A 25337-nucleotide genomic window follows, 5' to 3' on the forward strand; every position below is an offset into this window, starting at 1 on the left:
GGGTAGTGAGGGTCCGGATCTCCACGAGGAGATCGTTCCAGAGGGCCGGAGCAGCCACAGAGAAGGCCCTTCCAGAGCAGTGCTCCCTGTCCCATCCCCATCCAGGGGAGGTCCAGAAGAATGCCATTCCTAATAGTGTTGAAACGGGCTATTCTAGGGAGGCTTCCCTTTCACTCCCACTCTCAACTGCCAACCAAGGGTCCTATCAGGGGGATCCATTCCATCGCAGAGCATCAGCCACTGTACAGGACCTAGCCAGGCCTATTTTGGCTCCTCAATCTGACCCACACAAGGTCACCGGGGAGCAGAGGTTGCTTCCCTTTGAAATGCAGAACCTACCTGAGAATTTCCAGTGGCTGATCGTGCAGGCTATTTCGCATGGAATAGCGGCTGGGATTCAGCAGTGGTCTCCAGCTCCAGTTGCTGGGGGCTCAGTCAGGACATCTAGAGACAATCTAGTCCAGCCCTACCCATCTGCTCCACTCGTGAGTAGACCGATATCCCCGTCCTTAGCGAGCGAGGGCTCGGTCCTGGGAGAACAGGTTCAGAGAGAACTAGATCTGTCAGAGAATGAGGAACCAATGGCCCCTGACCACCCAGCGTTTTCAGGGTTGTTCCCACCCAATGTCTTTAAGTCGCTTCTGCGCAAAGCGAGGGCTACTGCACAGTTAGGGGGTGGGGCAGGGCCACGGAAGAGACCAAAGGCTGAGGAGGGCGTTTTTTCAGAGCCTATGGTGGAGAAGGAGGAAATTCCTGCCCAAGATGGTTAAAAAACAATGGGCCAAGCCAGATTCCTTCCCAAATCCCAGCAGTAACGATAGAAGGTTTTACAACATAGAGCCAGGGTTTTCACAGGCACTGCAATTGCCCACAGTGGATCCCCCAGTGCTGGCACTCACTTCACCCTCCTCTTTGGTGTTTGGTGATGTGGCAGATAATCTAAAAACCGATGATAAGAAGGTGGAGCTGACACTCCGGAAGATCTTCCAATCTGCAGCCTGGGCTCTGAAGGCAGCGACCTCGGCGTCATTCTTCAACTGCACAGCATTCCAGAGTATATCCCGCCTGAAGATGCATGTTTGCATCAAGACTTGAATAAACTGGTGGCGGTATCTCAGTTCTTGGCCGATGCAGTGTTGAACGTGATGAAGTATGCATCCCAAGCGATGTCTTCCTCGGTCGCTTCTCAGTGTCTCCAGTGGCTGTGGAGCTGGCAAGCTGACAAGTCGAAGTGGAGACTGGCGTCGGCAGAATATGCGGGAGGATCGCTGTTTGGAGCTTCTCTGAACGCAATTCTAGTCGAGGATAAAAACAAGAAAAAGGTTTAAAGATCTATGCCATATTACTGCAAGAGCTCTTTTCACCAACCTAACCATGATACACAGCAAAGCATGTATTTCTCCACCAGGGCAGAGAGGCAGCCAGAGAGGCATTACCCGAGGGATAGGCCTCGGTTTCAACTCTAGGGCAAGCGGTCCTTTCAGGGAGGAGGTGGTTGCCATACTTGCACATTCCCATTTTTCTGGAGCATCGGAGGTTTCTCCAGTTCTGTTATTTAGGAGTGCATTACCAGTACAGGGCGCAACCATTTGGACTGGGCTCAGCCCCCCAGAACCTTTACAAAGGTATTGGCAGTGGTAGCCACCCACCTCCAAGAGAGGCTGGTTAGGATCCAGTGCTACCTGGTTGATATACTGGTCCAGGCAGCGTCATCCAGCCAAACACAAGCAGATATCCGCCTAGTGGCAGACACTCTACAGGAATTGGGATTCTCAGTTAACTTTGAGAAGAGTAGCCTCGTCCTTTCCACAAGGATTCTCCACCTGGGGGCAGTGATAGATTCCCGTAAGGGCATGGTTTTCCTCTCACCAGACCGCAAGAGGAGTTTAGAATCTGTTAGTCAAACAGATTCACAGAGATCATTATGTCCCCATAGCAATTCTTTCCAGCTTGCTGGGGAAGTTCATCTCTTTCATTGATGTGGTGCCTGTGGGCACGTCTGCATGCCAGGACCCTGCAATGGCAGCTCCTGCCATATCAGAGGGACAACACCAGCAATTCCGTCTCCAAAGTCTCAGTGACACCACGGGTACTGCTTTCCCTCAAGTGGTGTCTGTCACTGGTGCTGAAAAAGGACTGTGAGTTCAAGGATTTAGGATTTTTTTTTTTTTTTTAGGATTTTACTTTATTTGTATGCCGCCCTTTTCCCTGAGGGGACTCAGGGCGGCTCACAATTCAGGGGGAGGGAAGGACAAAACAAGTTACATACATGAAGACAATACATCGTTAAAAAGTGCAACAGTCATACTATTCGGGTGGGGTTGAAGTCTTTAGCCCCAGGCCTGTCGGGACAGCCAGGTTTTAAGGGCTACGTGGAAGGCCTGAAGGGTGGTGAGGGTACGAATCTCCACGGGGAGTTCGTTCCAGAGGGTCGGAGCAGCCACTGAGAAGGCTCTCCTCCGGGTAGTTGCCAGTCGACATAGACCGGCTGATGGAATTCGGAGGAGGCCTAATCTATGGGATCTTATTGGCCTAGTGGAGGTAATTGGCAGTAGGCGGTCTCTCAAGTACCCAGATCCAATACCATGAAGGGCTTTGTAGGTGACAACTAGCACCTTGAAGCGCACCCGGAGATCAACAGGCAGCCAGTGCAGCTCGCGGAGGATAGGTGTTACGTGGGTGAAACGAGGTGCACCCACGATCGCTCGTGCGGCTGCATTCTGGACCAGCTGAAGTCGCCGAGTACTCTTCAAGGGCAGCCCCATGTAGAGCACATTGCAGTACTCCAGCCTAGAGGTCACAAGGGCACAAGTGACTGTTGTGAGAGCCTCCCGGTTCAGGTAGGGACGCAACTAGTGCACCAGGCGAACCTGGGCAAATGCCCCCCTGGTCACAGCTGACAAATGATGTTCAAAAGTCAGCTGTGGGTCCAGGAGGACTCCCAAGGAGCCGGAGCGTCTCGCCCTGACGCCAGACACCAGTTTGTTTGGCTGGAGGGCACTTCTCGGATCACAACTGGCACAGGGTCGGTGGTCCTGGACCGACCTACAGCACAACATCAACTGGCTGGAGCTTCAGATGGTCCATCTGGCACTACAACATTTTAAGGACAGTGTCGAAGGTCAACACATCCTGGTCCTGACCGACAATGTCACGGTGAAGGCCCATATCAACTGCCAGGGAGGCACACTCTCGAAGGCATTGTGACCCGAGGCAATGGTGCTCGGCACCTGGGCAGAGAGACACCTGCATTCCATTCAAGCGCAACACATCACCGGGGTGGACAACCAGTAAGTGACTGGCTGAGCTGGTCAACGAGACCACAGCAAATGGAGTCTGCATCCGGAGTTGTATTTGCCGGAGGTTCAGGCTGCCAAAAGTATTTTATTCTTGTTTTGCAGCCATTTGTACCAATTGTTCCAAATTTCATAATATTCCAACTCTATCTTTTAATTTCAGTGTTAATTTTTCTGCACAATCCAAAGGTGTTTTTTTATCACTAATTCGTCTCAGGGGGTATTATTTTGTTTCCAGCATTTGGCAAATGCCATTCTAGCTGTAGTTAGTAGATGTGTTAATACATACTTAATTTTCTTTGTATATTTCCCTTTGATTATTCCCAGCAGAAAGATTTCGGGTTTGTATTTTATCTGTTCTCCTGTAATTTCTTGCACCCATTTCCAAATTTTTGTCCAATATTTTTGTGTTTCTGGGCAGGTCCACTATATGTGATAAAAAGTCCCTTATACTTTTTTATATTTCCAGTAGGTCGGCTTCATGTTTGGGTACATTTTAGCCAATCTTGTTGGTGGTAAATGCCAACAATGAAACATTTTGTACATATTTTCTTTTAAGTGCTGCTGATCATGTTAGTTTATAATTTGTGTTCCAAATTCTTTCCTAATCCACTAGATCTATGTTATAACCAAAGTTTTTGGCCCACGCTATCATGCGACCTTTAACTTTTTCTTCTTCTAACGTTACTTCTAATAAATATTTGTAAATTTTCTATTTGTTTTCAAATTCCCTTGGCTGTCTAAAATTTCACTATATCTAACCTTTTTTGATAGATCTAGTGTATTGGGATGTGTCATGGCTTCCATAGTGGAAAGCCATGTCAGTATTTTCATGTAATGTTTTTCTCTAATTTTATTCCAGACCGAATCAGTGCATTTCTAATATATAGTCTGTGAAAGTATTTTTGTTTCTTTTTACCCTCTTCCCTTAGGAAAAAATGCCATCCTGTTTGCAAATCGTGGCCCTCTAATGTTAGTATTCTTTTATTTTTTTAATTTATCCAATCCCTGATCCATGTTAGTGCTGCTGCTTTGTAATAAAGCTCCCAGTCAGGGAGTCCCATACCACCTCTGCTTCTGTCATCCTATAGAACTTTCAACTTTATCCTGGCTTTCTTCCCTTGCCATATAAATCTTAATATAATCTTATTCAATTCAGTAAAAAAAAAATCCTAATTTTATGGGGATTGTTTGAAATAAGTATAATAGTCTCGGTAATACATTCACATTTATCGCTGCTATTTTCCCAACAATGATAGTTGTAGTTTCCCCATAATTCTAGATCTTTTTTTATTTGTTGCACTAATTTTGTATAATTATTTTCTTTTATAGTTGAGCATATTCCAAGTTAGCCATATTCCAAGATATTTAACTTTCTTTGTCACTTGCAGTTCTATTATTCTTTCTCATTCTTTATTTTTTCTTCCTTCAAATTTTTAGTTATCATTTTAGTCTTTTCTCTATTAATCTTTAACCCTGCTACTTCTCCATATTTTCCTAATTGTCGCATTAAGCTATTTCCTGTTTCTAGCAGGTCTTCTATAATGAATACCAAATCATCTGCAAAGGCCTGAATTTTATACTCCTCTTTTTTAATTTTAGTTCCTCATATCTCCGAATTTTGTCTAATTCTTATTAAAAGACTTTCAAGCGTCAGGATAAAGAGCAGAGGTGATAGTGGGCAACCCTGCCTTACTCCTTTCATTATTTTAAAGGTCTCTGTACTTTCCCCATTTAATAATATATTTGCCCTTTGTGTGGAGTATATCATTTCTATTAATCTTTTAAATTGGTCCCCTAATTTCATATTCTTAATTTGTTGTATCATGAATTCCCAATTTAAATTGTCAAATGCCTTCTGTGCATCCAGAAAGACAAGTGCCACTTGTTTCTCTGGATGCACCTCATAGTACTCTAAAATATTTGCTATTATTCTAGTGTTATTCCTGATTTGTCTTGTTGGGAGAAATCCATTTTGGTCTGGATGTATATAGTCATTTAATAGTTTTTTCAATCTTTCCACTATTATTGTTGTGAATATTTTATAGTCAGCATTTAACAACGAGATTGGCCTATAGTTTTGAATCTGTTTTTTTATCTGCACCTTCTTTAAATATTAATGTAATATGTGCTTCCCTCCATGAATCCGGTATTTTTGCTTTCATCAGTGCCTCATTATACATCTCCAACATCAAGGATTCTATCAATTCGTTCAATTCATCTATTATTTTGTACCATTCTGCTGGGAATCCATCTGGGCCTGACATTTTATTATTTTTCTGTTTCTGAATCGCCTGTTTCAATTCTAGGTTTTTGGGTTTTTTTGACAACATTTTTTTCATATCTTCTGTTATTGACGGGATTTCTTCTCCATTTAGATATTCTTTTATTTGTTTTCCATCTACTTGTTCCCCTTTCACTTCTCTCCAGCTGCCAAAGAGACATCCAAAGAGCACCTGTATAAACAACCTGTGCTCTTCTCCTTATGTCTTCTATAAACAAGCTAAAGCCTTTAAAGTGCAAAGTCAAAATGATCAAAGAGAAAAAAGAGAAAGCAATATTTCCAGGACTCAGTCTCCAACCTCCAAGTGGCAGTGCAACTTCTTTTCCCTCTGATGTTACTACCCTCTTTATATTCCTTTTATATCTTCTTTATATTCCAGGCTTAAAAGAAACAAAATAAGGAGCAAAATAAAGAGAAAAATCCCTCCAAATCAATATTATAAAAATAAAGAAAAAGATTTAATCCATAGGTAAAAAAAAGAAAAGAAATAGAAGTAGGAAAACCAATATTTTCACTTTAAAAAGTAGGAAATGCTTGCAAAACTTCTGTCCATAAAAAAAAGGATAACACACTATCCAATATAGCTTAATTTTGCCACTTATTTTTCTTTTCTTTGCAAGTTTAACTTAGCGCTGATTTTTTGGGGGGGCAATCTCTTTTATAACAATAGAATTTCCTCATCAGATGGACACAGTTCTCTTTCCGCTTTCTTCCCGTTCCGGAGCTGTCCCAACTTCAGCAGCTTATGGCTGCGCTTCTGTCACCAGCAAGAAGAGATTATCTTGGATCAATCAGGGACTTTGCAATGTCCCTGAGATCAGCAAGACGTACTTTTCCCTGTCACCGTCTCTTCGGGAGAGTTTAGGTCCAAAAGGACTGTCCAGCGGCAAAAGTATCCACTGTGATCTCGGAGCTCCGAGATTGTACGTCGTATCGTTGCGACATCAGCTCCTCATCTCAGGTGCTCCAGGATTTTTGAGAGATGTGGTACAGTGGTTCTGAGGTGACATCTGCCAGCTCCTTTAGAACTCTGGGATGTAATTTGTCGGGTCTTAGTTGTGTAGACAGGGGCTGGGCACGAAAGCCACACAGCCAGAGGGAAAGTTTAACTCCCTTTTATTGCTCCAACTTTACCCCCAAAAGTTCCCACAGTTCACTGTAAGTCCAAGAGCAGCGCTCCAAACACACAGACCCCTTCACTGGGTTTAGCAGAAGCCTGTAGGGCGGTAGCGACATCTTTGGAAAACAAGGAGACGGTTGACATAATGCGTCATCTTGTGTCCTAAAGAGGCCACTGCGTGTCTGGTTGATTCCAATACAAACTGATTAGACCACACCTGGCATGGCCAAAGGTACCAAAGTGTTCAACCGTTTGTGTTTGCTCTGAGCAGAGCTGGGGCAGGCCTGGATCTTTGGCGGGGTGTAGGGGAGGCTTCTGACTTGTGGGAAGGAGTTGGTTCCAGCGGGGCCTTTCTGGCACCCCAGGGAGATGAGCAGACTCCCCCCCCATACACACACTACCTTATAGGTCTCTGCTGTTACCCAGGGAAGGTAGAGGCTGGGGGTGCTCAAACTCTTTTCTCCTTGTCTTGCAGAGCTCCTACCCTGTCTGGGAAGATTTCAACTCGAAAGCCACGAAGCTCCACTCCCAGCTGCGGTGAGTTCCCCTGCAGAACAGCTGCCATTGGCTTCCCAGCCCAGGGAAGCGGATTGCTCCTTTTTCGAAGAAACAGTTATTTGGAAGGCTGTTCAGAGAGCTGGGAGACCGTTTTTGCAAGCAGATGGTGGTAGGCAGAACTTCTGGGTTTCTGCCAAGGGCGGCCCGACCGGCTGAGCGTCTCAGGCCCAGTCAGGCCGTCTGCGCTTCTCTCCGTCTCTGTTAAATGTGCATGGAGGTTTTGGTGTGAGGCTTATCAAAAAGTCCAAATAGATTAAGATTAGCCAGTCACTCTGACACCCCCTTTTTGATGCTTCTGGGGAACGGGGGGGGGGGGGAGTTAGGGCCTCCTGCTGTTCTGAACAGCTGCAACCACCACCTGCCCAACCCGGCTGTTTTGGGCTTCAATTGTGCCTGGCCAGCAGCTTTTCAAGACCAACCTAAGAGCCGTAGGAAAGAATATAAAGCAGCTGGTTTCCAAGAAACAGAAAAGTGAACAAAGGGCTGACTGGAGTTTGCACTGCAGTTTGGCAGAGAATTTTAAGGAGGGGCTTGTAATAAACCTCCCCTCAAAGTCAACAACGTGCATTTGGCTACCTTTACATCTAGGAAAGGAACAAGAAGAAAGAGGAGCCTGTCTGCTAAGGCTGTGCATGGCCTTCAAAAAAGATACTCTGTGAAGTATGTTGGTGCAAAAAAGAAGCACCTTTCCTCAAAGCATTAAAGCAGCTGCATCCTTTGGGGGGATTGGTTCCTCCGAACGCTCCCTCCACACTCGCACAGCGAAGGCAAGAAGCGGATGGAAAGAATGGGTGCGAGATAGAGGCCTCTGCTTGTGAAATGCCTGCCAGGAGTGTCTCCGTAGAAGAGATCCTGGCCGATCTCTCTCTCAGATACAGGTGTTGAAGATGGAAAGGAAAGGCAGGAGGACGTGGATGGGGGCGGAGGAATCATCATTCCATGTTTTCATGCATCCATCTAAACACCCTGGGCCTGATTGGCTATGGGGCCCTTGATGTGCGGATGATGCCCATCTCTGCTCCAGCCCAGTGCCAGTCGATGCTTTTGACTGGAAGGTCTCAATAGCTGGATTCGCCTCAGCTTACCCCTCCCCCTCCCACCTAGAGAAAGGGAGGAGCCCCGAGAAGAAGATCTTCACCCGTTTGGGACAATCCATGTCTTCCTCTTTCACGTGACCCCATTGGATGTTGCCTTGGTTTGTGCCATGCAGAAGTTCTGCAGACTTTGGATGTAAGGAGACTTTCCAGGCCAGCAGGCACCTCTTGCTTTCTCCCCCCCCCCCCTCGGGAGAGTCTGGCTGAAGGCACTTTGGTTTGGCAAGAGAAATTAGCCCGGTCAGGAAATCAACTTGGCAGGGAGTCTAAATCTCACTTCATTGAGATTGGCTATAATCCAAGAATTTCACAAGTCTTGTTTTGCGGTGCCCCCTTCTTCTACCCCAGACAATTAGGGGAGGGTATTTCCCTGCTCCGGACTTCAGAAAGCTTCAACCCCCTTTTGCCCAGGAAACTGCCTCTGTCTCTCTCTGCCAAGGTTGCCTTCCTGTTGCCCTGTAGCTTCCCCCGGCCTGAGGCTCCCGTGTCTTGTCCCTCCATCCTCCCGCAAAGGACCACCTCTCCTCTCGACCTGAGCCCCTCTTTCTCCCTAGGACCACCATACTGGCTGCAGTGGCTTTCCTGGAGGCCTTCCAGAGAGTGGCAGACATGGCCACCAACACCAGAGGTGAGGAGCTGTGGGGAGTTTGGGAGGGGAAATTGGTGCGGCCCCTGGGAAGCCCCTTCCAGGGCTTGAAGGGGGAGTTTCGTTGATCCAAGCCCAGCTGGGCCCAGTTCTGAGAATGCCTCTCCTTCTGGCACCACTTCGTAAACCTGGACCTGGGCCCAGGAAGGGAGGGAGGGAGCAGCTGCCTCTCTTTTAATTTTGGCTCTTACCTGAGGCCACCCAAGGCCCCTCCTGCTCCCAGACTGGCACGATCCACACTTGGTCCATCCATTGTGCAGCTGTGGTTCCCGGTGTGAGAAATACTCATGTTTCTGCTTTTATTTTTGCTCTGGTGCTTTGATTCCTGGAGAAGCTTCAGCCTGAAAAAATGAAATTTCAAAGCCTTTTCCCCATTTGAGGCCCCAGAATGGAGAGAAGCGGCACGCTCAGGAAGGGTCAATGAATTTCAGGCTGGATCGCAGATTTTCTGGAGATGAGGAGTTGGACTCTCTCTGAGGTGCATCAATGCCTCTGGATTCTGCTGCTGCTGCAGAGAGTGGATTTCTGCTGCAGGATTTGTCCCTTCCCTCCTCATGCACATCTGCCTTGCACCAATGAACATATTGTGCATGTAAAACAGGATGCTCTGAACAGGCCTTGGGTGTGGGTTTGTTTGTATGCATTCATCTGGCAGGAGGTTGAAGGCAGGGATCTTTTTTAAAAGGCCACGGAGTCATCAAGAGGAAGATCCTTAGAGGGAGCAGGGGGAGGGCTTACTGTCTCCTATATCCTCTCCATATCTTGCCTTTAACACCCCTGCTCCCCAGTTTTTAAAAGCACAATTAGAGCCAAACCAGTGTCCATGGTAGGTTTGAATCACTTCCCTGGTTTGTGGGCTTCCCTGCCAGGGGGTCTAGGAGAGAGGCTGGGAGGACAGAAGGGCAAGAGGGGTGGGGAGAAAAAGTAACCCCCACGAAGAGCCTGGCTGCACTTCTGGGGAGGGGTACTTCAACATCACCAAAGAGCCAGAGAGGTGGCATCCTTTTGCTTCTTTTACCTTGAATTCCTCCAGGGGAGCCTTCAGAAAGCAGGGAGAGAGCTGGTCGCAGGGTGATGGTCATGTTGGGTCACCTGAGGAAGGTGGGTGCTTGCGGGAAGTCTCGGGGGGGGGGGAGGCCCAGAGAAGCCACTCCCAGATGCCCCTTAGATCTGTTATGGGGGTAGAAGGGTAGCCTCCGAAATCCTCCAGAGCCTCTAGAGAAGATGCCTGCAGAGCGGAGCCTTGGCCTCTCCCACGTCCTCCAACCTCTTTTGGCCAACTCTCTTTCTTCCTCAGTTTGACCCCCAAGCCGCCGCCCCTTGTGAATGTGAGGAGCTCCTAGGGGTCTGGGCAGGTGAGGAAATTCTAAGTGGGTGAAGTTTCCTTTGGAGGAATTCATAAAATCTGAGGCCCTGCAGATTGTCTGGTCCAGCCCCACAGGGCCTCCAAGGCTTCCTCTGAAGCTCTGCTGGCTGAAGGGGGAGCTGCCTCCATGAGGAAAAGCTAATTGGGGCCTCTAGGGAGTTTCTTTTTTCCCCCGGAATTTTTATTTTTTTATTCTCTTACATACCATTTTAAGTATACATTCACATGATTGTTATTCTTCTTTACATTTATCATTCTTATACATTTATTCTTTCATTTAATAAGTTACAATGTACTATTTGGGTTGCTTTGTTTACCATCCCTTCCTCCTTTCTAGCACCACCTTATTTTCCCTTTCTTTTCTCCCTCCCTCCTTTCTCTACTTCCTCATCTCCTTCCCCTTCCTTCTTCCCTTATCTTTCTCCTACTCCTACTCTTCCTCTTCCCCTTCCTACCTCTCTCCTTCTCTTCATCTTCCTTCCATCTTCCTCTCCTTACCTCTTTCTTCTTTCCTCCGTCTTCCTTTCATTCTCTCCTTTAATTTTTAAATTTTAATTTTTTAAACTGGTATGTTGAGTGCATGGGATTGTCTGGGATGGTGTGAATGATCTCACTTTTATTATTATTATTGTTGTAATTTGTGTTTTTTAATTACTCGTGAGGACTGCTTGTGTGAGAGCTTGGGTATGATTGACTCGGAGGACCTGCCGGGGTTTGCGGGGGTCACTGGGGTGGTTGGGCGGACTATGGCCACGGGAGAGGGTCGGAGCATTGCGGTCATAACAGGGAGGGGCAGATATGGCGGGGACTTTAGGGCTGGCCATTACCGGGGAAGGAGGGTTCGCTACATTACAGAGATCCCTCCTTCCGGCCCTATGAGTCCCACTCCAAGACCAGATGGCGCGAGTAGTCAGGACCCTGGTCTCAGGCTGCTGTTGCTAAATGCCAGGTCTGTTGTTCACAAAGCTCCCCTCATCCGGGACTTAATTGTTGACGAGAGGGCAGACCTGGCATGTATTACTGAAACCTGGCTGGGCACAGAGGGAGGAGTCCCCCTTGTAGAGATGTGCCCAGAGGGATTTCAGGTGCTTCATCAGCCGAGAGCCCAGGGAAGGGGTGGCGGTGTGGCTATTATTATCCGGGAGTCTCTGTTACCTCGTAGGGTCCCTGCTCCGGAGCTTGCCGGGTGTGAGTCCCTGCTGATAAAGTTGGACCTCAAGGGTCAAGTGGGTTTGCTGCTAACGTACCTGCCTCCCAACTGCGTTGCAGCATCCCTCCCCTCGCTCCTCGAGTCAGTAGCCGAGCTGGCAGTTGAGCTCCCCAGGCTTATAGTTCTGGGGGACTTTAACCTGCCATCGCTCGGTGAACGCTCTGATGGGGCGCAGGAGTTCATGGCTTCCATGACAGCCATGGGCTTGACCCAGGTAATTCGGGGCCCAACTCACACAGCGGGTCACATGCTCGACCTCGTATTCCTCTCGGAGCAGTGGATGCGTGATCTTGGTCTGAGGGGTAATGAGATCATACCCCTGTCGTGGTCAGACTACTGCCTACTGAGGCTTGACTTCCGGAGGCCAAACCCCCACCGTAGGGAGGAGGAACCGACCAGGTGGTTCCGCCCCAGGCAACTTATGGACCCTTTGAGGTTCCAGACGGAGCTTGGGGTAATTCCCGACACTCTCGCCCACAGTTCGGCGGAGACTCTGGTTGCCGCCTGGCATTCGGCGGCGTCGGAGTCTCTTGACCGGATTGCGCCACTACGGCCCCTCCGGGTCAGCGGATCCCGGAGACCTCCTTGGTTCACCGAGGAACTCCGGGAGAAGAAGCGCCGGAGGAGACGCCTAGAGCACCTGTGGAGGTCCGATAAGTCTGAGGAGAACCGAGCACTTTTGACTACCTGCACCAAGGATTACATCGGGGCACTAAGAGTTGCCAAAAGAACGCATATCTCTGCCTTGGTAGCGTCCGCCGAGTCACGCCCAGCCGCCCTGTTTAGGATCACCCGCTCCCTCCTTAATAGAAGGGATGCGGGAGACCCCTTGCAGGGTAGGGCTGAGGACTATGCCCAGTTCTTGGCGGACAAAGTTGCTCGGTTTCGTTCGGACTTGGACTCCACCGCCGTAGATCCAGCCGAGACACAGGGGGATTACTTGGTAAACCATCTCTGGGTTGAGTTCCAGGATGTTGCCTCTGGGGATGTGGACAAGGCCATTCGAGCTGTAAGTGCCTCCACCTGTATTCTGGACCCGTGTCCCTCCTGGCTGGTTGCCAACAGCAGGGAGGTGACACATGGCTGGATCCAGGCGGTCCTGACCACCTCCCTTCGGGAGGGGCACTTCCCCACCGCACTTAAGACGGTGGTGGTGAGACCCCTCCTGAAGAAACCATCCTTGGATCCAGCCGTTTTAAACAACTACCGTCCTGTCTCCAACCTCCCCTTTATTGGGAAGGTTGTCAAGAAGGTGGTGGCCTTCCAGCTTCAACGGGCCTTGGAGGAAGCTAGCTATCTTGACCCCTTCCAGTCCTGCTTCAGACCCGGTTACAGCACTGAAACCGCTTTGGTCGCATTGACCGATGATCTCTGGAGGGCCAGAGATGGAGGCCATGCGTCCATCCTGGTTCTCCTTGACCTCTCAGCGGCTTTCGATACCATCGACCATGGTATCCTTCTGCGACGACTGCGGGAGGTGGGGGTGGGAGGCACTGTTTTGCAGTGGTTCTCCTCCTACCTCTCGGACAGGTCGCAGTCGGTGTTGGTCGGGGGGCAGAGATCGTCCCTGAGGCCCCTAACATATGGGGTGCCGCAGGGTTCGGTCTTATCCCCCCTACTATTTAACATTTACATGAAACCGCTGGGCGAGATCATCCGGAGGCACGGGATAAAATACCATCAATATGCGGACGATACACAATTGTATCTGTCCGCCCCGTGCCAACTCAATGAAGCGGTGGACGTGATGAACCGGGGCCTTGAGGCCGTTAAGAACTGGATGAGCGCTAACAAACTGGTACTCAACCCAGACAAGACCGAGTGGCTGTTGTGTTTCCCTCCCAACAATTTGGCTGACATTCCAACACTCAGGCTGGGGGGTCAAATTTTATACCCCTCAGATAGGGTCCGTAATCTAGGAGTCCTCCTGGATCCACAGCTGACTTTTAACCATCAGTTGTCGGCTGTGACCAGGGGGGCATTTGCCCAGGTTCGCCTGGTCCGCCAGTTACGGCCCTACCTGAACCGGGAGGCTCTCACAACAGTCACTCGAGCCCTTGTGATCTCTAGGCTGGAATACTGCAATGGGCTCTACATGGGGTTGCCCTTGAAGTGCATCCGGCGACTGCAGTTAGTCCAGAATGCAGCCGCGCGAGTGATAGTGGGCGCACCGCGGTTCGCCCACATTACACCCATCCTCTGCGAGCTGCACTGGCTACCTGTCGATCTCCGGGTGCGCTTCAGGGTATTGATGACCACCTTTAAAGCACTCCATGGTAGTGGATCTGGGTACTTGAGAGACCGCCTTCTGCCGATTACCTCCCTTCGACCGATTAGATCGCACAGATTGGGCCTCCTCCGGATTCCATCTGCCAGTCAATGTCGACTGGCGACTACACGGAGGAGAGCCTTTTCTGTTGCAGCTCCGACCCTGTGGAACGATCTCCCCGTTGAGATTCGTACCCTCACCACCATCCAGACCTTCCGCACGGCCCTTAAGACCTGGCTCTCCCAGCAGGCCTGGGGATAAGTTTTAAATTACCCGCCCGAGTGTTGACTGTTGAATGCAAGTTGGTGTTTTATTATCTATCTTGTTTACTCACTGTTTGTCTTGTATTATTGCACCCCCCTTCCCGTGATTGTAAGCCGCCCTGAGTCCCCTCAGGGAGAAGGGCGGCCTATAAATCGTAATAAATGTCTAAATGTCTAAATGTCCTCCTCTCTCACTTTCTGTTCTATTGTTATAGGTGTCTCTTTCAGAATTCAGTTTATGTTTCCTTAGGATGATATTTCCGCAAACCCAGATATAGTTTAATATCATTTCTTTTCCATAAAAAAAAATTATTTTCCATTTTCATAGCATATAATCACATGTATACTATTACATAGTCAATATCATGTTGTATTATTAAGTAATTACATCAATTCATCTTGCCATCAACTACCAAAATAATAAAAAACCCAGTTATTGGCTCTTCTGCTCTCCATACACCATATTTATACCTTATCTGACACTTTCTTCCCCCTCTCTCCTCCCCCTCTCTACCTCCTTTCTTCCCTCCATCATCCTTTTCTACTCTACTTCCCCTTCCTTTCTCCTCCTCTCTTCCCTTACTACTCCTCCTTATACACCTCATCTACCCCCCCTCACCCTCTCTCCTGTCCCTCTCCTCCTATCTTTCTTCTCTCCTCTGCTTCCCACTCTTCCTCTAATTCACTTGGTGTATTTCAGCTTCTGAGCAAACTCCATTTTGTGTTGATGGTATTTATAATTCCATTTCAATATACATAAAAAAGAAAAAATAGCAGTATACATATACAATCATATTACCTTAAAATCCACACCCCTCCTCTAACCTAGTATACTCCCCTCCCTCCCCCCTCCCCCAACCTTCCCCTTCCCGACTTCCCAGAACCAATACAAGGTATAAATCTTTAACAAAAACAGTTCAAAATATACTTAAAGAGAAAGTAGAAAATTAATAACGTCTTTAAGTTGAGCTTGGCTCCTCCTTGTTAGGCTAACTATAAACAATTTGTATCATTTATGATCTTAATCATAAGCTATCTGAAATTTCCTAGACCCATATTTATTTTGAATATAGTCAATCCATTTTTTCCAGTCTCGTTTATATCTCTCGTTTGAATAGTCCTTAAGATATGCAGATATTTTAGCCATCTCTGCTAAGTTTGTGACTTTTAATGTCCATTCTTGGATAGTAGGCAAATCTTCCTTCTTCCAGTATTGCGCCACCAACAATCTAGCTGCAGTTATCAAGTGCAAAATCAAGTTGATCTCTACAGCTGTACAGTCAGTAATTATACCTAACAAAAATAGCTGGGGGGTAAACTTTAACCTTTTTTAAAGAACATTTTGCATAATCCACCATATTTTTATCCAGTATGCCTTAACCTTTTTGCAAGTCCACCATATATGAAAATATGTAGCGTCCATACAATCACATCTCCAGCATTTAGGTTGTAAATTCAAATACACAGAAGCCATTTTGGGGGGATCTAGGTGCCATCTGTAAAACATCTTATAAAAATTTTCTCTCAAGTTTTCGGCCTGTGTAAATTTTACATTTCTCACCCATATCTTTTCCCATGTATCCAACATTATTGGTTCTTCAACATTTTGAGCCCATTTAATCATACAATCTTTAACTAGCCCTGTTTCAGAGTCAATTTCTATTAATACATTATATAATATTTTTATATGCATTGGACTTTGGTCTCTAATTTGTTTAAGTAAATTATCCTCGACTTGCATAAAGCCAATTTTTTAATCTATTTTCCATCTAGCCTGTAATTGCCCGTACTGAAACCATGTTTGAATTACCTTTTCCTTTTTTAATACATCCAAAGATTTCAATTGTGGTACACCTCTTTCTGCAGTAAGAAGCTGCCTGTAAGTAATTATATCCTGTTTTTGTACTATGTTCATATTTTCTATTGCATGTCTAGGGATAGCCCACATAGGTAACTTATCATTTAGTTTATATTGATATTTTTTCCAAACCCGCAGTAAAGCATTCCTTAAAATATGACTTTTAAAATTCTTATCCACCTTTTTGTTATATAGCAAATAAGCATGCCAACCATATACCAAATCATACCCTTCAATATTAAGTATTCTATCATTTGTTGAGTTGATCCAATCACTAATTATAGATAGAACTACTGCATCATAATATAGTTTTAAATTGGGTAATTTCAAGCCTCCTCTTTCACACACATCCTGCATTATTTTAAGTTTCACTTTCAGCTTCTTACCTACCTGTTGTGACTCAGCAGATGTCTGCTGTGAGTCTTTTTGGGATACAAGATTCATTATGCAGCTGGGGCTGGTTAGAGGCAAGTTTGGAGATAAAAGGACGGATGCTGCCACGCCCTAGTCGCAGGAGTCAACGTTCCTTCATGCGTACAACATTGCTTAATACACTTGGATAAGTGTTTTGGTGTTTCCTGTAACCCTGATTCGTAGAGACTTTGGAAGAAGTGCATTGCTTGTAAGAGTTTTGTTTTGCATTCTTGTCGGAGACTTGTATTTATGTTATTTTTGGGCTCGAAGCCAGTCTGAGCCGAGAACTGATAAAAAGACTTCCTTTTAAGTTTGTCTGCCTGCGTTTGTTAAGAGCCGTGAAGGGGGGACAGAACAGCTACCCATACAAATTTATTAATACCCTTCTGCCATTCTAACAAATTTGCATCATTTTTAAGTATTGGTAACGTTTGAAAAAGAAATAAAGATTTAGGTAGAATATTCATTTTCACTGCTGCTATTCTTCCCAGCTGAGATAACTGTAATTTCTCCCATTTTTTTCATCTCTGTCTGTATACTGTACCACAGTGGTTCATAATTGTGCTTATATAACTTGCCGTTTGCAGTTGAAATATAACCTCCTAAGTACTTGACCTTTCTAACTATTTCACATCCTGTCATTCCTTCTAGTTCTTCCCTTTGTTTAGTATTCATATTTATAGCTAATATCTTTGTTTTCCCTAGGTTTATTTTAAATTCTGACACTTGACCATATTGATTAATCATATTCATTAAGACCTTACCAGATTCCTGTGGTTGGGTTAATGTTGTAACCAAATCATCCGCAAAGGCCCGTACTCTGTATTCTTGCTGGCTAATCCTTATTCCCTGTAGGTCCCCTGAACCCCGTATTTTATTCAACAATAGTTCCAAAGTTATAATAAACAATAGTGGGGATAAGGGACACCCCTGCCTTGTGCCTCTCTCGATTTTAAATGAATCTGTTAAACTTCCATTAACTATGATTTGGACTGTTGTTCCTGATATATTGCTTGATTGATTGTAAAAAGTGCTCCCCTATTTGCATTTTTTGCAGTGTTTTCAGCAGGAATTGCCAATTCACTCGATCAAAGGTTTTTTCAGCATCTAAAAATATAAGCGCCGCAGGGATTTGGTTGTTCTTCCCCAGGTATTCTAATGTATTAAGGATTAATCTTACGTTAGTTCTCATATGTCTGTCTCCCTTGAATAAAACCTGTTTGATCATTATGAATCAATTGTTGGATAACCAACATTAACCTGTTCGCTAGTATTTTAGTAAAGATTTTATAATCTATATTAAGTAATGATATGGGTCTATAATTTTTTGGATGAGTAGGATCTTGATCTTCTTTGGGTATCAAAGATATAAAGTCTGTCTTCCAAGATGGGGGTACCTTCCCTTCCACTTGGATCTTATTAAATAATTCCTTGAGCGGTTCTACCATTTCTAACTGCAAATTTTTGTAGTAAGCCACTGTCAAGCCATCTGTACCCGGTGCTTTTCCTGTTTTTAGCTGTTTAATTACCTGTAGGATTTCCCCAGAGGTTATTGGTTGATTCAATCTTTCCCTCTGCTCGTCTTTAACTATGAATATTTTTTCTTTATCCAAATATCTATCTATATCTAAGCTTTGAATTTTATTGTTCGTATACAAACCTGTAAAGAATTCATGAAAAACCTTTTGAATCTCCTCCTGTTATTTCGATATGTTACGAGACTTCTGTTTTTTCCTAATCAGATATGCTAACCATCTACCAGATTTGTTTGCATTACAGAAAGTGTTGTGTTTTGCATATAGCAAATTGGTAGCCACCTGATCTGACATTAACATATTAAATTGCTCTTTTAATAATGCGATTGTTTGTTTAATATTTTTGTCTCCTGGGTTTAAGATTAGCTCCTGCTCTCTCTTCCTAATTTCATTCTCAAATTCAATTCTCTTTTCCCCCTGTTTGCATCTATGTATATTCATATTTATCAGAACTCCTCTCATGTACGCTTTACTTGCATCCTATACCATTTCCATAGAAGTACCCTTGTTCATATTAAAAACAAAATATTCTTTTAACAACTTTTTACATTCATTAATGTTTTTCTCATATCTAAACAAGTTTTCATTCAGTCTCCAAGACCTTCTTGCTCGCATCCCCACCCCAACTCCATCCAGACTGGATTATGGTCTGATAAGGCTCTGGAGCATATCTTTGTCTTCTTTACCCTAGAAAGCAAATTATTGGTTATTAATATAAAGTCGATCCTAGAAAAGGATTGATGTCTATCAGAGAAAAAGGTAAAGTCATATTCTTCTGCATTCCTTTCTCGCCAGATATCTCTCAATTCAAAATCATCTATCATATCAAAAAAGGACAGGTAATTTCGCTCGCTTTTGGGTATTTTGGCGGAAAGCCTTCTTGTCTTTCTTGGTATCCATGACGCCATTCCAGTCACCCAGTAATATACAGGATCTATAGTCCCAATGTACTAACTTAGCGTGAAGCATTTTGTAAAATTTATCTTGTTGTTGATTGGGAGCTAATTTTCCTGGTGACATGTGCCATCTATAAAACATTTTTAATAAGTTTTCTTTGTAAGCTGTTGACATGTTTAATTTATGGTTCCTTTCCCATAGTTGTTGCCACTTTTCTAGCTCAATTGTGTGGCCAGAGGTCTTTGCCCAAGTTAACATTGTATCTTTAACCACTTCTTCTTTTTAGAGCCAGATTTACTTCGGAGTCTTTTTCTGTTTTTTCCTTGCAGATTCTCTTTCTGATAACTCAGAAATGCACAGAGTGTCCAGCGTTTTCCAACCACTTCTGATTCTCAGGCTCTGAACAGACCATCCTCTCCCTCCCAAGCAGTCTGCCCCACAGAACATGCCCCACCTATACCAAAGTGACAGAGGGTGGTCAGCCCTTCTTCCCCTCTTCTGCCTCTTTTCTTTCCTTACATAAACCCTTTGCACGTTAATTCACTCAGAATCCCTTGTGTGGATGGCACCTCTGGCTTCCAGGGGGATGGGGGTGATGTGAGCATGAGCTCAGAGCAGTGATGGAGCCTGATGTTTTGCAGAGTGAGCGAGGACTCTGCTGGGCTTTGCGACAGCCCTGAGGGAGGTCTCCACCAGGAACCTCTGAGCCAGAATCCGGCCACAGGGAAGGGGGGCTTCCTCCCATCTTGCTCTTCCTAGCCCCCCTGCCTCCTTGTGGCATGACTCTGCTGCTGTTGCCGGCAAGGAGAGGACTTCCAGCGGGGTGGGGGTTGGGTGGCAGGACCAGATAAGGTTGGGTAAGATTGGGTGGTGGAATTGATAGGAGAACAGAAACTCTTTGAAGGTAAGACGGCAGCTGCTCTGTTGGGCCACTGCCAGAGAACATCGCGACTCTGAACTGATGTCCAGCTTCGGGGGCTCTGGGAGATGCTGCTGAGGTCTCCAGCCTGCCTCTTGTGGAGGCCTTTGGGCTGTGTCCTCCAGGAAGCCCCGGGTGGGCTGACCTAGTGATATCAAGTCCATCTCTTCAGTTTTTTCCCCAGTGGGGCTGCAGGAAAGATCTTTGGCTCCTGCCTTTGCCAGTCAATCACTAAGGAGCCCCTTTTCTCTCTAGGAGCCACAAGAGATATCGGCTCGGCACTGACTCGGATGTGCATGCGCCACCGCAGCATCGAGACCAAGCTGAGGCACTTCACCAAGTAAGCGTTTTCTTGTGCAACTCAGGTGCACTTCCAGGCCCAGAGACAGAAAGGGGAGGAGTGGACTTTGGAAGGGGAAGGCTGAAAGAAGCCTTCTGTAGCAGGCGGCCCCTTCCTGGGCCAGTCTTACTCCCTCTGCTCTGTGGCCAATTCCCCCGGGGCCAGGGGGGCTCTCTCTCATACACACACACACCCAGTTCAAGACGGAGCCCATTTCCAGGCCCACTTTGTGTAGGGCAAAACAAAAAAGAGAGAAAGGTGACTTTCATTAGGTGAAGGCTTCCTTCACCAGGGGCTGCCCCTGAAGAGTGTTCGAAGACTACAATTGGTCCAGAATGCAGCCGTGCGAGCGATATGGGGTGTATCTAGATACACCCATGTTACACCTATCCTCCGCGAGCTGCACTGGCTCCCCATTGGTCTCCGGACGCGCTTCAAGGTGCTAGTCGTTACTTTTAAAGCCCTACATGGTTTAGGACCTGGCTACCTGAGAGACCGCCTCCTGCCACTTACCTCCCAACGACCAACAAGATTGCACAGGTTGGGCCTCCTCCAGGTGCCGTCAACTGGACAATGCCGGCTGGCGGCCCCCCGGGGGAGGGCCTTCTCTGTTGCTGCGCCGGCCCTGTGGAACGATCTACCCGTAGAGATCCTGACCCTTACCACTCTCCCGGCCTTCCGTAAAGCCGTCAAGACCTGGCTGTTCCGGCAGGCCTGGGGCTATTGATTGATATCCAGCCCCGCTTAGATGGAATGGATGATGTGGAATTTTAATTGTATTTTCTATTCTTAAATTTTAAATGTTCTTTGTCTTGTTGTGAGCCGCCCAGAGTCCCTATGGGAGTGGACAGCATAGACATTTTATTAAACTCTAAACTCTAAACCCTTATCCTTCCCCACCTCTTGGGGCTGCTCCAAGAGAAGGAGTAGCTGCTCCGCTGCTCTTCTCAGCTCTGGCCAGAGGAAGCTGCCTCTCACCTCTTCCTTTCTCCATGGTTGCAGCGCCCTCATGGAGAGCCTGATCAACCCCCTGCAGGAGAGGATAGAAGACTGGAAGAAGACGGCCAACCAGCTTGACAAGGACCACGCAAAAGGTAGGGCTGCCCTGTGGAGCCAGGGGCTGGGGCCACACAGGGAAGGAGGCTGGCAGGGCGTGGGGGGGCTTACAATGGCTGTAAGTGGGGAAAGTTGTGGCCCACAGGGCTTGCCTTCTGCCCTTGGGAAAGTCTATGGCTGTGGTGTGGGGAGCCTCTCCCTGACCACAGAAGGGGGAGGGCAGCCGAGAGAGGAGCTTCACAGTGGCCTCTTTCCTGCCTCTTCAGAGTACAAACGAGCCCGCCATGAGATAAAGAAGAAGTCTTCCGACACACTGAAACTTCAGAAGAAAGCCCGCAAAGGTGAGGATCTCAGGAGGTGGAAGGAACTATTGGGTGGCATTGAGGAAGTGAAGAAGAAGAGAAGCCGTTTGGCGTCTCCATAGAAGAGGGGATGTGCAGGGATAGCGGCCAGGCTGGGAGAGCTGCACCTACATCCCCGCAGGACTGGAAAAGTGCAGCATTCATTGGAACTTGCATTCAGCTGCTGTTGGCCTGAAAGCAAGAACGCCTGGGTTGCAGCTGACATCTAGAATGTCAGAAAGACGGTTGACGATAGCACCTAGAAGCCATCTTCCCTCTTTCCCGTGTTTATCATTGGCCTTCCTGGCCACGGCACTCTGGAAGGAGCGGAAGATTGGAAGCCGGCAGGAAGGCTGCAAGCCAAGGAGAGGAAGCAGCATCTGAGCGCCTGTCCGCTGGCTTCCCCTGGACTGGGGTGGAAAAGAGCAGATGTTTCCAGAAGCTTCTGCATCTGGTACTTTCTGCAGAGGGAGGGGAGGAGGAGGAGCCTTCCTTTGAAGATTGTCTGGGACCTGAAATGGGCTCAGGGTGGCGATTTGGAGCATTCTCCGATTTTGCTCTCCTTGCTCAGGGGAATCTCATGTTCCATCCAGATGTGACCCAAAAAACTAAGCGCTGAGAGGGGGAGGGGCAGGTTGCAGTAATGCCTTGGAGGGGGGACTTTTATTTTGTAAGAGGCAAAGGGGTTTGGGCAAGGGGAGGGGAGAGGATCTGTGTAGGTACCGGCCCTTCTTTCACTCATTCTCGTCTTTCTCCTCTTTTTTCCTTCCCACATTCCTATGTAGAGCTACTTGGTAAGTCAAATGTTTCCAACCCAGCTTCCTCTCTCCCTCCCTCCCTCCCTCCCTCCCTGCCTCCTCCTCCTTTGCTTTGTGATCTCTTCCTTCACCATCCCACCAGCTGGGCCTGAAATGAAAGAAAACCTCAAATGAGGGGCCACCATAGCTGGATCCCTTGAGGTTCCCAGGGACCTTGGTTCTCCTTTGGAGAGAAACCTTCACCTTCCCCTCACCCCAGGAAGCCTGATGAAGCCCTCATGTAGGGTAGCTCACACCTTATATGGTATATGGCCGTGTAAAAAAAGCAGTGCTGCTTCAGGAGTCCCACTTGTATCAATGGCTTCTTTTCTTGGCAAATCCCCTGAATACACTCACTTCCTTGACCTCAACGCAGCATCATTGGACCCTATAGATCAAAGGAACCATCAAGTCAGACACAAGGCTGAGCACAGAAATCCAGACTTCCTGAGCTCTGGACCTCTAGTCTGTGAGGAAGAACCCGCCAGTTCTCTGAGTCATTATTCACAGTCCAACTTGTCTTTATTGTGAATTTGTAAACCTTTATTTTTGTAAAAATAAGTAAAAAGCTTTTACATATGCAGATTAAGACATTTCTGTATTGCCCTAATTCATCACAAGAAGGCCACTTACGTGGTGAACTTAAACCTGAAATCTGCCTCGTTACTGGAACCTGTTATTCTGGGTCTTGCCCTCTTGATACGAAATAGAACCAGTCTTGAACGTGTGGGACATCCTTTCAGAACATTGAAGAGGGTCCTCCTGTCCCCTCTCAAGCTCTTTTCATAGGATCTGGCTTCTTATTTGGTGGACACCCTCCTTGCCCTTCTCCAATTTTGCTAAATCCTTCTTGAAGTGTGTGATCAGAGCTGGATTTGCTGCAGAAAGTGGATCTAACCAAAGCAGAATGAAATGGATCCTTGACTTCTGGTTTGGAAGATACATTCCTGTTGCTGCAGCTGAAGGCTGCAGACCAAAACGAGTCATCTTTTGAGATGCCAAATATTTCCAATATTCCTGCCCTGCTTCTGTCATTGTCATTGGGAAGGTTTTGCTTTGCTTTGGATTTTTTGTGCTCAAATCAGCTAATGGCCGATCTCTCCTGGTGGCCGACTGGACAAGTCACAGCAGTTTTCTTAGCAAGGCTTCTCAAAAGCGGTTTGCCATCGTATCCTGTCTGAGCCTGAGAGGAGGGGGCCGGCTCAAGATTACCCTGCTGGCTTTGGGCCCAAGGTGGGATTGAACTCACTGTCCCCTGGTTTCTAGCCTGGTGCCCCCACCACTAGACCACATATTTACGAAAAATTGCACGAAACCTACTTCTTGGGTGCCCTAACACAGGTTTATGGCCCATGGGGTACATGGCAGCCCAGGTGGCACTTGGCTTGCACATCATCATACTCATTTGCTTCACCTTTTGCCCTGGCATGGAGTTGAGACATTCTGTCCCACTGGAGGTGTTCAACTGTCAGGGCTGCCTTTGATCTGTTAAGAGAAGAGAAGGGAGGGACCTTGGAGGTCTTCCAGTCCAACCCTCTGCTTAGGCAGGATACCCTACAGACAAACGGATATCCAATATCTTCTTAAAAACTTTCAGTGTTGGGGCATTTACAACTTCTGGAGGCAAGTTGTTCCAGCCAGGAAATTTCTCTTAGTTCTGAGTTGCTTCACCCCTTGATTAGTTACCACCCATTGCTTCTTGTTCTACCCTCAGGTGCTTTGGAGAATAGTTTGACTCCCTCTTCTTTGTGGCAGCCGCTGAGATATTGGAAGACTGCTATCATGTCTCCCCTTGTCCTTCTTTTCATTAAACTAGACATATCCAGTTCCTGCAACCGTTCTTCATATGTTTTAGAAAGGAAACCCTTGACTCCATAGATTCAGAGAAAAGGTACCTTTACTAAGAACAAACTGAATGCAGCAAAAGTCAGGCAAGGTCGGAAGCAAATAGGCATGAAAAAGACAAATTGAAACTAACCCCAGAGCCCCCCCCCTCCCATTAGCCAAGTTAAACAGACAGAGTCCAATCATTGGCCAGGAAGTTGTTTTGGGAAAGTCTCAGATGCTCCACACTGCCATCATGCATACCGTTCCCAAGACGGTTGGCCTTGAAGATGTTAAGCAACCCAAGGGGGCCTCTCTGAGGCCAAACCACCCCATCCACTCTCACACCACTTGCACGCTTCCCCTCCAAAATGCCCATTGCTCCCTCCCTCCCCATTTCCATATCAGCTGGCAGTAAGCTTGAAGGAAAGCGATGATGACCAGGCTGACATCAACAAATGACCTTGACATTTCCTTTCAGCAAAGAAGTGCCCACTCTGGCTTTGGCCCTTGGCTCCCCAACACCCAACCACCAGGAAGCTTTTGTTAACGTGCAGTTGAAATCTGTCTCTCTGGTAACTTAAATGCATTGCTTTATGTGCTGCACTCTGGAATGATCTAAAAACAACTTTGAACCGTCGACTTCATCTTGATTCCTCTTAGACTTTTTTTGTGCAGATCCGAACATGCTCAAATCCTTCAGTGTCTCTTCCAGGGAATTTGTTTCTAGTCCCCAATCTTCCCAGCTGCACTTCTCTGAACTTGTCCCAGTTTCTCTGAATCCTGGTGTGAGAGATCCAAAACCTCCTCCAGTTTTGCAACCATATCGTGCTGCTCCTCCCTATCCAGTTTATAAGGATGCTTTCTGTTCAGTTGGGTCTGATTCTCAGTGATTTCATGGACCAGCTGTGTTGTGTGGCTTCTTTTCAGCTGCTTTATGCCCCAACTGGGATCGATTTTAATAGTGTCTCAGCATTGCGGTTTTTTGGCCCCCTCATCTCCTTTTACCTCCCAGCGTTCCAAGGAAAACCGCTTTCAGTATGTAGTCAGTTCAGGTGGGACTCAATTTAAACCTTTTCACAAGTATTACTACCCAAACTGGGTATCCAGCTTTCTCTATCTCTTTCCTAAGCTTGGTCCTGTGGAATTCCCTTCTATTAGCCTGTTTCCTAGAGCTAAACATGACAGAGCCGTGATGGCTAGCCTTTTTGTTGCCAGGTGCCGAAAGCACGCACATACGAAAGCATGCA

General features: G+C 46.8%; 1 protein-coding gene across 1 annotated transcript in view; it reads left to right on the forward strand.

Moving 5' to 3' along the window:
- The window catches only part of MTSS2 (MTSS I-BAR domain containing 2), a 62519-nt gene that overhangs the window by 8665 nt on the left and 28517 nt on the right, over window positions 1-25337 (forward strand). The window contains 6 exon segments of the mRNA XM_032230766.1: window positions 7176-7237; window positions 8907-8980; window positions 19985-20069; window positions 21072-21163; window positions 21392-21466; window positions 22252-22260. Of these exon segments, the coding sequence (XP_032086657.1) occupies window positions 7176-7237; window positions 8907-8980; window positions 19985-20069; window positions 21072-21163; window positions 21392-21466; window positions 22252-22260 (397 nt within the window).

The sequence above is a fragment of the Thamnophis elegans genome, chromosome 14 (genome assembly GCF_009769535.1).
Source record: "Thamnophis elegans isolate rThaEle1 chromosome 14, rThaEle1.pri, whole genome shotgun sequence".
In the NCBI taxonomy this organism is placed as follows: Eukaryota; Metazoa; Chordata; class Lepidosauria; order Squamata; family Colubridae; genus Thamnophis; species Thamnophis elegans.